Source organism: Biomphalaria glabrata, chromosome 9 (genome assembly GCF_947242115.1).
Source record: "Biomphalaria glabrata chromosome 9, xgBioGlab47.1, whole genome shotgun sequence".
Classification (NCBI taxonomy): Eukaryota; Metazoa; Mollusca; class Gastropoda; family Planorbidae; genus Biomphalaria; species Biomphalaria glabrata.
Window position 1 is genome coordinate 45,365,055 of NC_074719.1, and position 14,062 is coordinate 45,379,116.

Below are 14,062 nucleotides of genomic sequence, written 5' to 3' on the forward strand. Positions count from 1 at the left end.
TGGTTTAGTATTAAAATCTCACCTAAAATAAACAAAATCAAAGTAAAAAATCAGTCGCTAAATTCCGATCCCCCCCCCTTGCGGGTGGGATTTCATTTCGGAGGGCGGGGGTTTGAACCCCCCCCCCCCGGCTACGCCCATGAGTGCGACAGTACAGCACCGTTTTTCTTACGTAATAAATGGCGTTCCAAATTTGTTTTCGTTAGAGTTGTCTTGTGTTGCACAGTTGAGGCTGAGTATAATAGCCATGGGAAGTACTGCATTCCTCATTAATCTCGAAGACAAGCCGCATTATTATTATTATTGTTGCGCAACCATAGACATAAATAAATATAGACTGGCCGATAATAGAGTTTTATGAAACGAAAATTTGTGACTTGCATTTCTGTGTACTTTATTTATGTCTAGGAGTTTTGTTTAATCTCTAAGACTGAAGATCATGCAATTTTTCAGAATTCGGAAATCCGAATACAATAGATATACATGTTTTCAAGTTACATGAAGTTATTTCCTTTTTCCAGTCTATATTTATTTATGTCTATGTGCGCAACCCTCTCCACCCCTCCCCAATGACAATGATATTACTATGATTGGTGCTAGTATAAAAATATATTTTAAAAAAAAAGATACTCTATACTATGGACCTATAAAATAGATCTAGAGGGATTCCCTTCAACTGTATTTTTATTCTGCTTTCTCCCACATCGTGTAGATATATCTACAATACAATCATTTTAATACGGGAAAATCAACAAAATGTGACGTCCTAATTTTTAACTGCTAAAAGCTGCAGAAACGCTAATTGCTTGTGTGGTGTGTTCATTTCCTGTTGTGTATGAGGAAATTAATCAAAGTTTATTTCACTGTAAGTGTTAAATTGCTGTTCTTGCCTTCCTTCTGTGTATCTGCAACTATTATTTATCAACATTTTATACATTTATTCGATGCTTTTGGGGTTAAAAACTTTAGGATTTCGTTATTTTTGGAAGCAACAAATACAGCCAACCTTGCACCCCCTTGTCAGCCGCCGCCGCCATGTCATCCGCCCCTGACCTCGATTTGGTTTGGTTTAGTTTATCTGGTACACCTTTCCAAACAAATTTGTCGAAAATTCCCAGCCCAAATAAACTTTTTAAAAACCAATACCCTATTAAGAAAAGGAATTAGCTTCATTATGATAAAATATCTCTAGGTCATGATCATACATTATATTTATAAGATCAAAGATGAGTAGTGACTAGTCACTAGTAGTGGTGGTCTACTTGTACTTTGATAACTTTGTTATTGTAGATTAAGTTGTAGGACTTGACAACAACACAAATATTGATTTCTAGAGTCTACTAGACTAAAGTATAGTCACACTAGTATAGTCACTTATAGTGTATTGATCTAGATCTATACATCTCTTTCTAAATGATCTAGATCTTTTACTACTTTTAGATAGAATCTACAGAATGCAGATCTAGAGTAGCATATATGATATATATTTAATTATTTAATATATATCTATAATATTCTATAAAACTGTGACTAGATCAAATTTATATATAATATATATATATAGATTATGATTAGATCTAGTAATCAGACAGAGTAATCAAAATAACTGAGAATATATCTCACTAGAAAATGATTAGATGGACACACATTGATAATTAATTTCTAGTATTGATAGTCTTAGATCAAGATCTAAAAACAAACATACTTGTACAATAGAAGCAAATCTAGTAACTAAAACTGGACTGGTGAACTCTGGTGTATGGAGGTTTAATCAGTTTACAACATATTGTAAATTTAATAATCCCATTATAATTAGAAGAGATCCATACTACATAGCCATACTGCAGAAAGTAGGCCAGAGAAATCAAATAAAAAAATTAAACTTTAAATAAAACCTTCGTTCCCTGTTACGTATATATTACTATATATATTAATATATATATATATATATATATATATATATATATATATATATATATATATATATATATTAGATTATAGACTATAGACTGTCCTAAACTTGATTCTAGATTAAATCAGTCTTGGCATATCTCTAGCTATATATTTTATATATGATATATACATACAATTAAAATGTATGTTACATACCACTATATTATATCTCTGGCAGAGTTGTGTTGACTGAGCGCATAAGCCCTAAAGGCAGCACGGAAAACCAACTCCTACTCCACAAATGAGATTGGACCAAAGCGCTCTGAGCATGCTATAAGCATGAAGTAGCGCTATATAATAGCTATATAAATATATGTATATATCTTAAAATAATAGCACTGTATTTTTTCATTTATTTAGTGATGTTAAATCCTAGAAGTGGATACAGTTTTTGAGACTGACATTTCTACACAATTTCTATGAAGTGAAACAGTAAGTAAAGTATCCCCTTTCAGGCTTTACTTTCTATAGAGCATATATGATGTAGAGGTCATCTGTTTCTTTGGCCTAGGTTAACAAAGGTATAATGTGGCCAGCAAAACAATCAACTACCTTCACTTTTCCGCAAGTATTGTCAGGTACCCATTGGGGTTGGCTGGACTCATGAACACCTTTTTGTTTGTTATCCGAAAATGTTATATTTGGTATATAATTAAAGGAAAGGGCACTCCCTTTGAAGATAATTTAAATTGATGTTTATAAAACGAAAATAAAAGTTTATTTTGGATAGCAAAACTTCAAAGTTAAAACGTATTGACTAGATCTCAACTAGATCTAGGCAATATATTATGATCCAATTAATAAAAAGTCTTTTTTTATGATAGTTATTTATATTCTCACAAAACTAATTATATAACATATATATTGAGGTCACTATACCATTTCACACTCCCTATGAAAATTAATATAGAAAAGAGAGCCTTTTTTTTTTTTTTTTTGTAAAAACACAATCAAAATGGAAAAAATCTGGGTTTTTTTTTCAAAGGGAAACCACTCAAGATTTAATTGTAAGCAATTAAAAGCATTTTGTAAGGAAAGATAACAAAATAACTGACTTTTTAAGCATAGACGATAATATCATTGATTAGGCTGCATAATGGGATAAAATCAACGATGATATCTTCGGTTAGGAGAGAAAGAGTTAAAAGTCCTGAAATTCAAAATTTCTGTTTTTACCAGGATTGAACTCCCTCAGTTTGGAAGCAGCAGCACTCATCCACGAAGCCCCTACCCAAAGTTAAAGACTTTATAACGTTAAAGCTGCTGCAATGAATTCAGATTTAGGTTTAACTCAATAGCTCCTATTTCCGGTTAAGAAAAAACCTTGCCAGGCCCTAAGCAAAGAAGGATAACTCAGAATTTTTGAAAAAATAATCAAATTTAAGATCTAATACATGTAAACAAACAGACAACTTTAAAAAATAAAACGATATGTCTAGTTTAAAAAAAATATATTCTTTTAATACCTTTAGAATATAAAAAAGCTTAAAAAATACCCATTGGAGCTATGGGCCTGTTTGTATGAAAAATTATTTAAGTAATAAAAATCTTTCTCGATTTTATTAAAAATAGAATTGGTAATCTCCTAAATGATTTGTAATCATGCTTGCAATGAGACAAGAAGAAATCTTCTTTTTAAAAAGTTTAAAGCAAGTATAATGAATAGGGGATTTTAGAAATGTTCTACAACGGTTGTGGGCTAAAACGGGTAAAACGTTTCCAATTGCAAACTGAGCTAATGGATTAAGACCTACGTTTAACTAAATTTGATTGCGTTGAGCTACTTATGGTCAGATAAAAAAATCTCATGTATCCACTTGTGTTAATCTGTCTTTGTTGTTCAAAACTGATGTGAGTCATGACCTAAATTCATGTAGTAGAAATAGAAATTGTACCGAGAGAATTTGTAACTATCTATCTATATCTCTCTATATATGCTCTTTTATTGTAATTTATTAAATTTTTAAATATTATAATCAAATATTAATTTTAACCTTGATAAACTTGTTACTAATATATTTTGTTCTATATGTCTATGATGATATTTAGCTGCTTTCTATAGTTAAAGATCGCTAGCCAGTTTTTTTTTAACAAATTGCTTTTCTTTATTTCAGTGTATGATCAGGGGAGGCAAGCTTAGTGCTGAAAATTCAAATTTTGCCTGATGAAAAATGCTGCATCTCACACTTCGGAGCACTGCATTCCAATATTTTGAAGCTTAGAACTGTGATGGCATCATGGATTGTGATAAATAATAATTGTAATTTATTAAATCACTCAAACTTTGCTCTTCACACGTCTGCGACGTGTCCCATTGAAGAATTCAACGGTATAAAGGCCTCTTTGAAATAAGAAACTTATTCTTTGGTCAAGCTTAGTCTGAGATCTGTCAATGTTCAGGTTTAAACCAAGATGGATTATACTATAGATACTCTGACTTCAGAAACTGCTTTAAATAACCCAGAAGGATCCACAACATGTAAGGAAGCTTCTGGCCAAAGAAAACCTGTTGGTCAGAATAGTACTACGTCAATAGCTGCCTTCAGTGATGACACTGAGGAGAGTGCCGAGAAATCAGATCAGTACCATAACAATTGTCCGTCAGCCGAATCGGAAAAGGACTCCAGCGGCAGTGATGATGAAGAAGAGGATGAGGCAGAGCTGAGGCAGAGAAATAGCAAATCTGTCGATCTTAATCAGCGTGAGGCTCCATCTGATAAAACCAAGGAGAAACAAAAGGATGAGAAATACTGGCAGAGCTATTCCAACGCAGAAACTGAGGACCTGCACAATGCTTCTCAGAGTGAAGACCAGTCTTTCGGAGGCTCAAGCTCGCGCCAGCTGTTGCAGAAAAAGAGACTGCTTCTCTCCTCAAACATGGAAATTAGGCCCCGTAGAAAAAGAAAAGGCGTAGCCCGTCGTTACTCTGATCAGGACAGCGTGGGCGACACCACGATGTCAGACGACATGTCGTCCAACTGTAGGGATGATTTAGTCTCACCGTCTTCTATCAAACAAGAAATTGTTTCTCCTAGTAATGGCCTACCCACGCACGAGGAAGATGATGACTCTAGTGATGAGGATGACGAGCAGATTTCAAAAAATGGATACCAAGGTGAGCTGGATGATAGTAACGAAAGTCCAGAAAGAAATGATTTCAGACCCATTGGCAAGTTGAAAATTACAGGCCACGGAGGTAAACTAAAAGTGAGCAAGGTCTCCATCGCCAATGATGAAAGCAAAACAAGTGATCAGGATGGGGAGATGGATACTGACGAAAGTGATGAAAACCTAAGTGATAATGAGAGTAATGTCAAGAGGCCAAAATTGTCGGATGAAGATGGGGACAAAAATAGCAGGGCTTCAGCCAGATCTGGCTTTTCATCACCCCCCTCAACTACTGGCCTAAGAAGAAAATTCCGATGCAAATACTGCAGTAAGAACTTTTCGAACTCTGACGAGCTGGCTGTACACACAGAAACCCACGTGACTCGAAAGTTTTCTTGTTCGGTGTGTAATACATGCTTCCAAACAAAAACTCTGCTCAGGAAACATGTCTTGACTCATCTTGATGCTGTCCCTTTTGTTTGCCCAGAGTGTTCCACTGTGTGCCAATCTGAACAGGAGCTTACGGATCACAAGCTCACTCACTTAAGCTCTACTCGGAATTTTGCTTGTCCTGAGTGTCCCTATGCGGCCAAAAGGAAGAAAGATCTCTCCAAGCATATGCTGGTGCATACGGCGGAGAAAATTCATAACTGCCAGTTCTGCAAATTTTCGTCCAAGCGTAAATACAGCTTGCAGCGGCACATGAAGACTGCTCATTCCATGTCGAAAATGTACGACTGTATGGTCTGCACTTTTAAGACAAGTTCGGTAGATAGTTTTAAAATACACATCGCTCTGCATGCCTCGTCTAGGTCCATGGCCTGTATCATCTGTGGTGCTGTGGTGAAGAAGCCGACCATGTTGCTGGAGCATCTGATGAGTCACTCTAATGATGTGGACAACACCTGCAAGAATTGTGACGAGTCCTTCTCCACAAACTATGAGTATATGATGCACCTGTTGATCCACAGAGACGTGACGGAAGATGACCCTGATCTTTGCATGTCCCTGCTGTTGAATGGGGCCACAGCTTTTCCGCTCAACACTGCCATCTCACCAAAGAAAAGTAAGCTAGTTATGGACACTCCTACAATGGAGGCCAAAATTGTTCAAATGTCCAGTCTATCTGCCCGCCTTGCCGATATGACCAAAGTAGTGACCCTCCTGAATGAGAAAAATAAAGTCATAAGTCAGTTGGGTGAGATATCCACCATGGCCACTGAGTTGGCAGTCATCTCTGGCAATGTTCTTCAGTCATACAGGAACATGTATGGACTATCCAGTGGTTCAAAAAATAAATCTTTGTCAACTTCCAATGATGGTGAAGATGAGTCTTCCTTCCTTGACGATGATTACGGCGGTTTGGCCTCAGTGTTAAATTTAACAGCTGCCACCATCAAACAGGAACTTCAAGACACCTTTCCTGGTGGCATGGAAACGGAGATGCAGATACAGGTTGATTTCAATGGTGACCCCATTTCCTGCATTCAGAAAGAAGAAGCTTATGTGGCAACAAGATCCAGGATGGGTAAAAATATGAAATGCCCTCGCTGTAATTTGATTTTTACTGACGGGCGTAGCTTAAAGCGTCATATTATGGCGCATGATGACATTAGGCCATACTCTTGCGAAAAGTGTGGACAGTCATTCAGAAGAAATGAACATCTGAAAAAACACATGGTCACTCATTCTGATGAAAGACCCTACACTTGCAAGGAGTGCCCATATGCAGCGAAAACGGAACATAGACTTAAGATTCATATGCTGTGCCATTCTCAGACTAAAGCCTTCTCTTGCCAGCATTGCACATACACAGCTAGAACAAACTATGAGCTCAACCACCACATGAAAAGGCACGAGCCGAGAACCTGTTCGCAGTGCAGCTTTGTTTGCTACTCCCGGCCGGAGATGAAGAAGCATGTCTTCACCCACTCGACCTTTGACTGCTCAGAGTGTGAATACACAACAAATGACCGGTCGGATTACTCCAAGCATATTAAGAAGCACACCTTGGTGCAGCATCTCTGCTGCGAGCTCTGCGGCTACTCCTGCGACACCATGAAGAAGTTCAAGTACCACAAGCTGCGGCACGAAAACAAAACCCCCTACCAGTGCCCTGACTGTGACTACAAGTGCAGCTCCCGTGCCAGCTTTGATTGCCATCGTCTGAAGCATGCTGGGCTTAAGCCATACCTTTGCTCTTTCTGTGGCGCTGCCTTCCGGAAAACCTCACACCTCAACCAGCACCTGCTCATCCACAAAGACGAGAAAGCCTTCAAGTGTAACGAATGTGGCTACGCCTGCCGTACCAAGCACAACCTCAAGGAGCATGAAATGACTCACTCCGGTGAGAAGCCGTTTGCCTGTAAGTACTGTAGTTTCTCTTGCCGCAGGAACAAGGCCCTCCAGCTACACATGCTTAAGCATGAAAGCCATGGAATCCTCCTGCCCCAGATGTCAATGCCCATGATGCAAATGCCTCCCATGCAGATGCCCTTGCCATTATCAATGATTTCACCGCCCTTGTTATGACAGTAAATTTTTGTAAAGCCAAACATTTTTATTTTAAAGTTCAATCTGGTTTTCCTTTTCAAGTTCCTATGGTGATCATTCTTGTGATGTTTTAATTTGTAAATAGAATATTTTGGGACCATCTAGCTGTTGAGAGCTAAATTTTTGTTTCAGAGAGATTTTTTTTTTTTTTGCTTTCTCTCTCCTACATTCTTTGTCTTTAATATATTTATCAACTTGTGACCTATTATGAATAACACCATTACTACAGTCATTCTATTCCTGTCATTCATGAGGTCTAGTTTTGAAAGAGGACAATTAAAAATTTTGATTTTTTTTTTTTTTTTAATCGAAGGTCATAATTTAGTAATCTGGCTTGTGTTAACCTATTATTTCTCTTCTGTAATGATAGTTGAACTGCATTATAGGGTGAACTGGATGTATACATTTAACATTATTTATTTTATTTATTGACCTTGTACCTGATATGTTTTTTTTTTTTTGTGTGACTTGGCAAATGACCAATCACCCTGTTTTATTGATGTGAAATGGTTGGAGAGTTTGAAATTTGTGCTCAAATTTGTACAGCCACTAAGAAGTAGTTTGCTGGGTTCTTAATGTGTTGTTTGACGGAGGGGATGAAATGTTATCGCTGATGTGACTGCACACAACCTGCTTCTATTTGACTTGCGTTCGTAATAAATGGCTAATGCTGTAATTTTTTAAAGTATTGGTCTCCGAATCGTGATAAGATTGTCAGCAGTCTGAAGAGTTTGAGAAACACTGATATTATGTTTATAAAGGTGGATTTAAATTAAACTCTTAGCATTTTTCTTCTGTAGTGGTATTTCCCAATGCCATCCAAGAAATAAGTATAGAATCCAGCAAATATTTAGTATTGTATCCAGCAAATTATGCTTACAGTTCGTCATCTAATATTCTAACTAGCTGACTTTGCTATTTGACACAAGTCTTGTAACATGAAATTCTTTTTTTTTTTTTTTTCTTTTTATGTTTTATTCTTTTTTTAAACAAACATTTTAGTTTGTTTTTCTTTTATAAATTGCTATAATAGCAGCAAATGTTAATCTAATTAAATATATATATATATATATATGAAATATTTAAATTGTACATTGTTAACGTTTATAATAGTCTTTATTACCATTTAACCTAGAATTTTATATATATATATAATATCATTCTTCTCTTGTGTGATTGAATTTTAATGTGATCGTGCTTCTGCTTCAGAGTGTAAAAATAAATACTACTTGACAGGATGTTTTAAAACAAGCAAAATATAATCTAAAATAATTGTTAAAAAAAAAAAGCTTAATATTTTTGAGTGAAGGGAAAGCACGGTTCAGCCGCTGCAATATCTCTTAATATTGCAAGGTTTATCTCTCCCTGTTCTACATAAAACAAACTTAATTAACCACCACTAATTGAATAACTATTTGGTTAATTTTATTTTTATACTTGTGTTGTCATGGAAATGAATAATTGGGCGAAATTTCAACTTGATCCGAAAACAGGAAGGGAGAGCAAAATGTGTAGGAGAATACAGAAAGACAGTGTTAATATAAGCTTGGTCACTGTAAAATCATAGACATAAAAATGGCAGATGTTCTGTAACTTGGATGTTCCATGTTCATATTCAGAAATTTTCAATACACAAATATGGTACTTAGTTTCATTTGAATGCAATATTGTGCAATTTGGTGTATTTTACCACCAGAAGAAAATGTCCTTTTAGCTTATCTTAATATGATACATAACAGTAATTAAAAAAAAAAAAGGACACTTTAATCAATCCTAATATTTTTTATAACATAAAAATTACAGCAGAAAATAAGAGAAATTATTATTTTTTAATTGTATTATCTGGCTTTTAATGGGATCAGTAATCGTGTAGCTAGCATGACTAAAATAATGAATTGGTGGCATCATGATTTTTTTTTTTCCTGGTGACATGTGTGGCTGATACCGTAGCCCGAAAATTTAAAGGCAGCGCTTAAGGGTCCTGAAGCCTGATTTATACCAGGCTCATGCAGCTTTATGAGTCCCTTTTGCACAATTGAGTACCGGTAAAAAGTTCCAGAGTGTGTATAGTGTTGTAATATATCTTCTCTTGCATAATTTATCTTTATTTGTTTGAATGGGTTTGAAAGTTGGTGACTGAAAAACTGTCAAGACGTACCTTGGTTTTGTCACATCAATTACTAAACAGAAGCTTGTGTAGAACACTTTTTTTTACGTGTGCTTACAAGATTTTCATTTCAATTTTTTTTTAATTGCTTTTGTTGATTCCAGATTTTTTTTTTTTTGTCAAGTGACTATTTTAAGAGAGTAAAAAAATATGTGTGTCCTTTTTATACATTTTTTTTCTTGCTATTGCACTGTTTTTACTTTATTTATTTTTTAAAACAATAGTTTTAGTGACACTATATGATTTAATAACACTATTACATTCTAAACTAAACCAATTTGTGTAGAATTGATTGTTTGTAAGGAAAGCAACAATCTATTCCCCTAGTTAAAGTTGTCAGATTGCATTGTGGTGTTTATTAATTCTGGTAACTGGTTTCAGGATAAATTTACCAAGTAAGTTCCCCTTTCAGACCTTGTGGTGTATAGGGCAGATGATGTAATGGCCATCTGTTTCTGTGGCCTACGGTTAACAAGGGTGTCATGTGGCCAGCACAATGACCATCCGCTTCTACTTTTTCCCAACTAATGTCAGATACCCATTAGAGCTGGGTGGACTCAGAGGCGCCCAAAGACTGAAATTAAAAATCCCAGTTTTTGCCAGGATTCGAACCCGGGACTCCCAGTCTGGAAGCCAAGCGCTTTACCACTCAGCCACCGCCACTGTGCCTCCCAATTTACCCTCTAAGTTAGGAGAGATAAATCTGAAAATATAAAAGATTAAAATGAAATGGAAATTAGTAAGACATATAGACATAGTTTTGACCTTTGGCCTTTTTTTTTTTTTTTTTTTAACAAAATTATGTAGGGTTTAAATAATTTTTTTTGTTCAGCGTTTATTTATTTTATGGTTGGCTGAAATGTTAACTGCCCTTTACGCTCATATCTGGTGAATATGTATGTTGACTTTTAACACTATGAAATGAGCATTGAATAAGTGTTATGGTTGGATGAAAAGTTACTAAATTTGTATATCTTGTGTACCCTAGTAACTTCTCTTGCTTTTTTTTTAAGACATATTTAAACAGTGATTTCTGTGATTGAACAATGAAATCTTGAACGTGATACTCTGAGCATTGCTGCTTTTTGTCAACAACTTTGAAGTTCTTATGGCTCACTTTATTTCCTTGAGATTTTGGTGGTGTTGTTTTTTTTTCCATAACCTTATTTTGAATTAGGCACATTGTTGATCAGCTTTAAACCCATGTAGATTCTCAGAACAACACAAAGATAAAGAAAATTTTATTTATCCATATGCTGGGACAAATTCTTACAAGCGCTACTTATTCCCTGGCACTATTAGAGAATAAAATGGGTTGCCTTGCCTGAATCAGCTATGAAAACCAACGACTTGGCAGAGTTTAAGCCATTGAGTAACATAAATGACATTATGAAAGAGATAACCGAGATTAATGGGGAAAAAAAATAAGGATTCACTTCACATTGCCCTTATTTGTACCCCTACTCCTCACTTAGTGATCCTCGATGTCCATACATTTTTTAAAAAATTATACATGGCTCTAGATGCCTGGTGCCGCCTTGGGAAAAAGCTAATATGGTTACAATTAAATTGGATAACTTTAAATAGTTAGTCCTAGATGTAGTTTTGGACACTTCATTCTTTTCGTTGTCTACATGGGTTTAGAGCTATTTGTTTTTCTTAATCAGAAATAGTTGTTTTCGTCGACATTCTTTCACATTGTCTGTGGTACAACAGCTATTCTCGTATACTGATATATTTTTTGGTTTTTAAACTTCGGAGCTATTACTTGATGATGAAAGATGAAATGCATGTAAATAATGTTTGCCCTGAATATTTATACTGTTCTTTTTTTAATATGTCTACCGTTGTATATTTTCAAGGAGACAGTCTTGCACATAGTGGAGATGGACAAAACAATTATACAATTATCACATTTGCAAATTTCTTTTTGGGGAACATAGGTCCGCACTATAAAATAGTTAACTATTTTTTTTATATTTTTTTTTCTTTATTTCCCGGTACATTAGTTCCTTCTCTGTGTTTCTTTTATTGTGTTTGTAGCTCTGCTGATTTGATTCCATAGATTGTCTTTTTGTTTGTTTTGTTGTCTTTGTATCTCTGCTGATTTGATTTCATAGATTGGTTTTTTATTTCTTTTGTGGTAATCCATGAACTGCTACTGCAATACAGTCACAGTGCAGTACTTGCGGTCAATTCTTAATGAGATAGTGAAGTTACCAGAAGTTTTCATAATGTAGAGCTCCTTCTGTCTCTTAGAGAACAAGAGACATAAGATTCTTCTATTTTTATAATAGGAAAACTGGATGCACCAGTATTTTCACTTTTTTCTACTTTTTGTTTTCTATTCTTCAAATACAAGTATCAATACCATAAAAATGTGTTTATGCGGATTTGTTCTGGTTTAAATATAGGAGAAAGGCTTAGAGAGTTGGTGACAATTTTGCCGCCTGAAGCACGCTGTGTTACTGGCAAAACTACTGCTGTTTCAATAGACACATGAGCTGCGTGGAGAGAGGTGAACTGCTGTGTAAGTGTAGGCGACTTCATTACGATTTGCCTTTCATTTCATATGCTTTGCAATGTAATGTACACTCTTTTAATCATAGAGGCCAACAATTCATATTTCTGAATTACATTTTTTTCTGGTTAAACAAATTTGAATATTTCCCTTTACTTAGGAATTAAAAGTGAGTTTTATAAGCTAAAAAAAGGAGCCAATAGGTTGACTTCATTCAAACTAAATCATTTGTTCAAATTGTTTAAGATTTCATATTAATAGTGTAATTATTTCTGCCCTCATTAAATCAGCTCTTGTATTAAAAAGTTCACTAAGGTCTATATATTTATTATAACAAACCTTAACTATTGTGTACAAGAGAGTTGTTGAGTCAATGAAAAGAGTCTAACTATTTGTTGAATGTCTTCAATGTTTTCTGAAGTTTTTCTTGGAAACAAGTGAAACGGATGTCTTTATTGTGATACAGAATTGTACGTTAAAATCTTCAAGTATGTAACTACAGTTCTCTGCTATGGATTTATTATTAAAAAAAAAGAGAGAGAGTACAAGGTTTATGCTGTGTATAAGAAGAAAGCTGTCCTGGCTATACTAAGTGGATGTTGGTCTATGCAAACCATCACTAAATTTTTTTTGTTCCCCTCAGTGCTTCTCAAGTATTGCAACAGATTCACTTGTAGGCTGTGTACTAAATTTGTACAATTTCGCAGTGCAGAGAGCACCGCATTAGTTTTTTTTATCTATTCCAGAAATTGTAATTATCTTAAGGTTTTAAAATTTTGCATAAGAGTATGAATGACATTGATAAATATCTTGCTAGAAAAATTGTTTTTTTCCTATAAATAATATATTCCCCCCCCCCCCCCAATGTGTATAATATTAATTGGTAACTGTTTGGATTTCTTTTTTTTTTGTGCTTCACTTTTGTTTCTTCATAGTTATCTGCTCATCCAAACATGATGGTCATTCTATTTTTTTTTTTTTAAAGTATGCTAATTATTATTGAGCTGTTTCGAAGAATGATTGTACAGTAGTTAGAAGTTTGAAATAACAAAAAGGAAAGAGGATCCCCCCCCCCCCCCCAAATGTTGTTTTAATTTACTGTTTCAACATTTGAACACCAAACTTCGTTTTTTTTTGTACAAGTCTTGTTTAACAGTAGATAATATTTCATGAAAGTTTCGTTCAAGTCACATTTCTTTCCAACCACCCTTTTTTTTTTAAATCATTAAATCTGTTCCTAAACTATGGCTTCACTCTCAAATGTTATTGTAAACAGCTTCATCCTAATAAAGAAATATTTGTCTCTAGTTGTTTTGTTGGTTCAATTCATTCCTAGATCTCACCAGCCACATGAGGCGACACAAAACCCCAGTGCAAAGCCCTCAGCCCCCTGGATGACCTTAATGCTTCATTCACCTTAAAAGAACCTTCCCTCCCCCCTAGCAGAAATTTCTTACTGCCTATGGTACCCAGCTACCAATAAAATATAAGTACAGGTATCTCACAATTAGAAAGCCAATTATGTCCTCCAGAACTGCATGCTTTATCCAGAGGACTGACCATGATACTGACTCCCCATCTATAGAACAAAAAACTATATGGAGAGCTGTCAGATCTGGAAAGCACTGCTGCAGTTCATCTTAGCTATAGGCCCAAACTCTGCACAACTTGAGAATGCAGAAGAAATCATTTACATTCAGACGTTAGCCACTATTGTGACATACAAACTTTAAACATTTTCTATTGTAAATTCTCCTAGA

At 35.1% G+C, this 14,062-nt stretch overlaps 1 protein-coding gene across 1 annotated transcript; it reads left to right on the forward strand.

Moving 5' to 3' along the window:
- Positions 1 to 801: 801 nt before the first annotated feature.
- Positions 802 to 13,609, forward strand: LOC106068447 (zinc finger protein 780B-like). The gene is made up of 3 exons (XM_013227808.2): positions 802 to 865; positions 2,314 to 2,385; positions 4,068 to 13,609. Exon 3 carries the CDS (start codon positions 4,366 to 4,368, stop codon positions 7,591 to 7,593), a length of 3,228 nt encoding a protein of 1,075 aa, XP_013083262.2. The 5' UTR covers positions 802 to 865; positions 2,314 to 2,385; positions 4,068 to 4,365; the 3' UTR covers positions 7,594 to 13,609.
- The last annotated feature ends 453 nt before the right edge of the window (positions 13,610 to 14,062 follow it).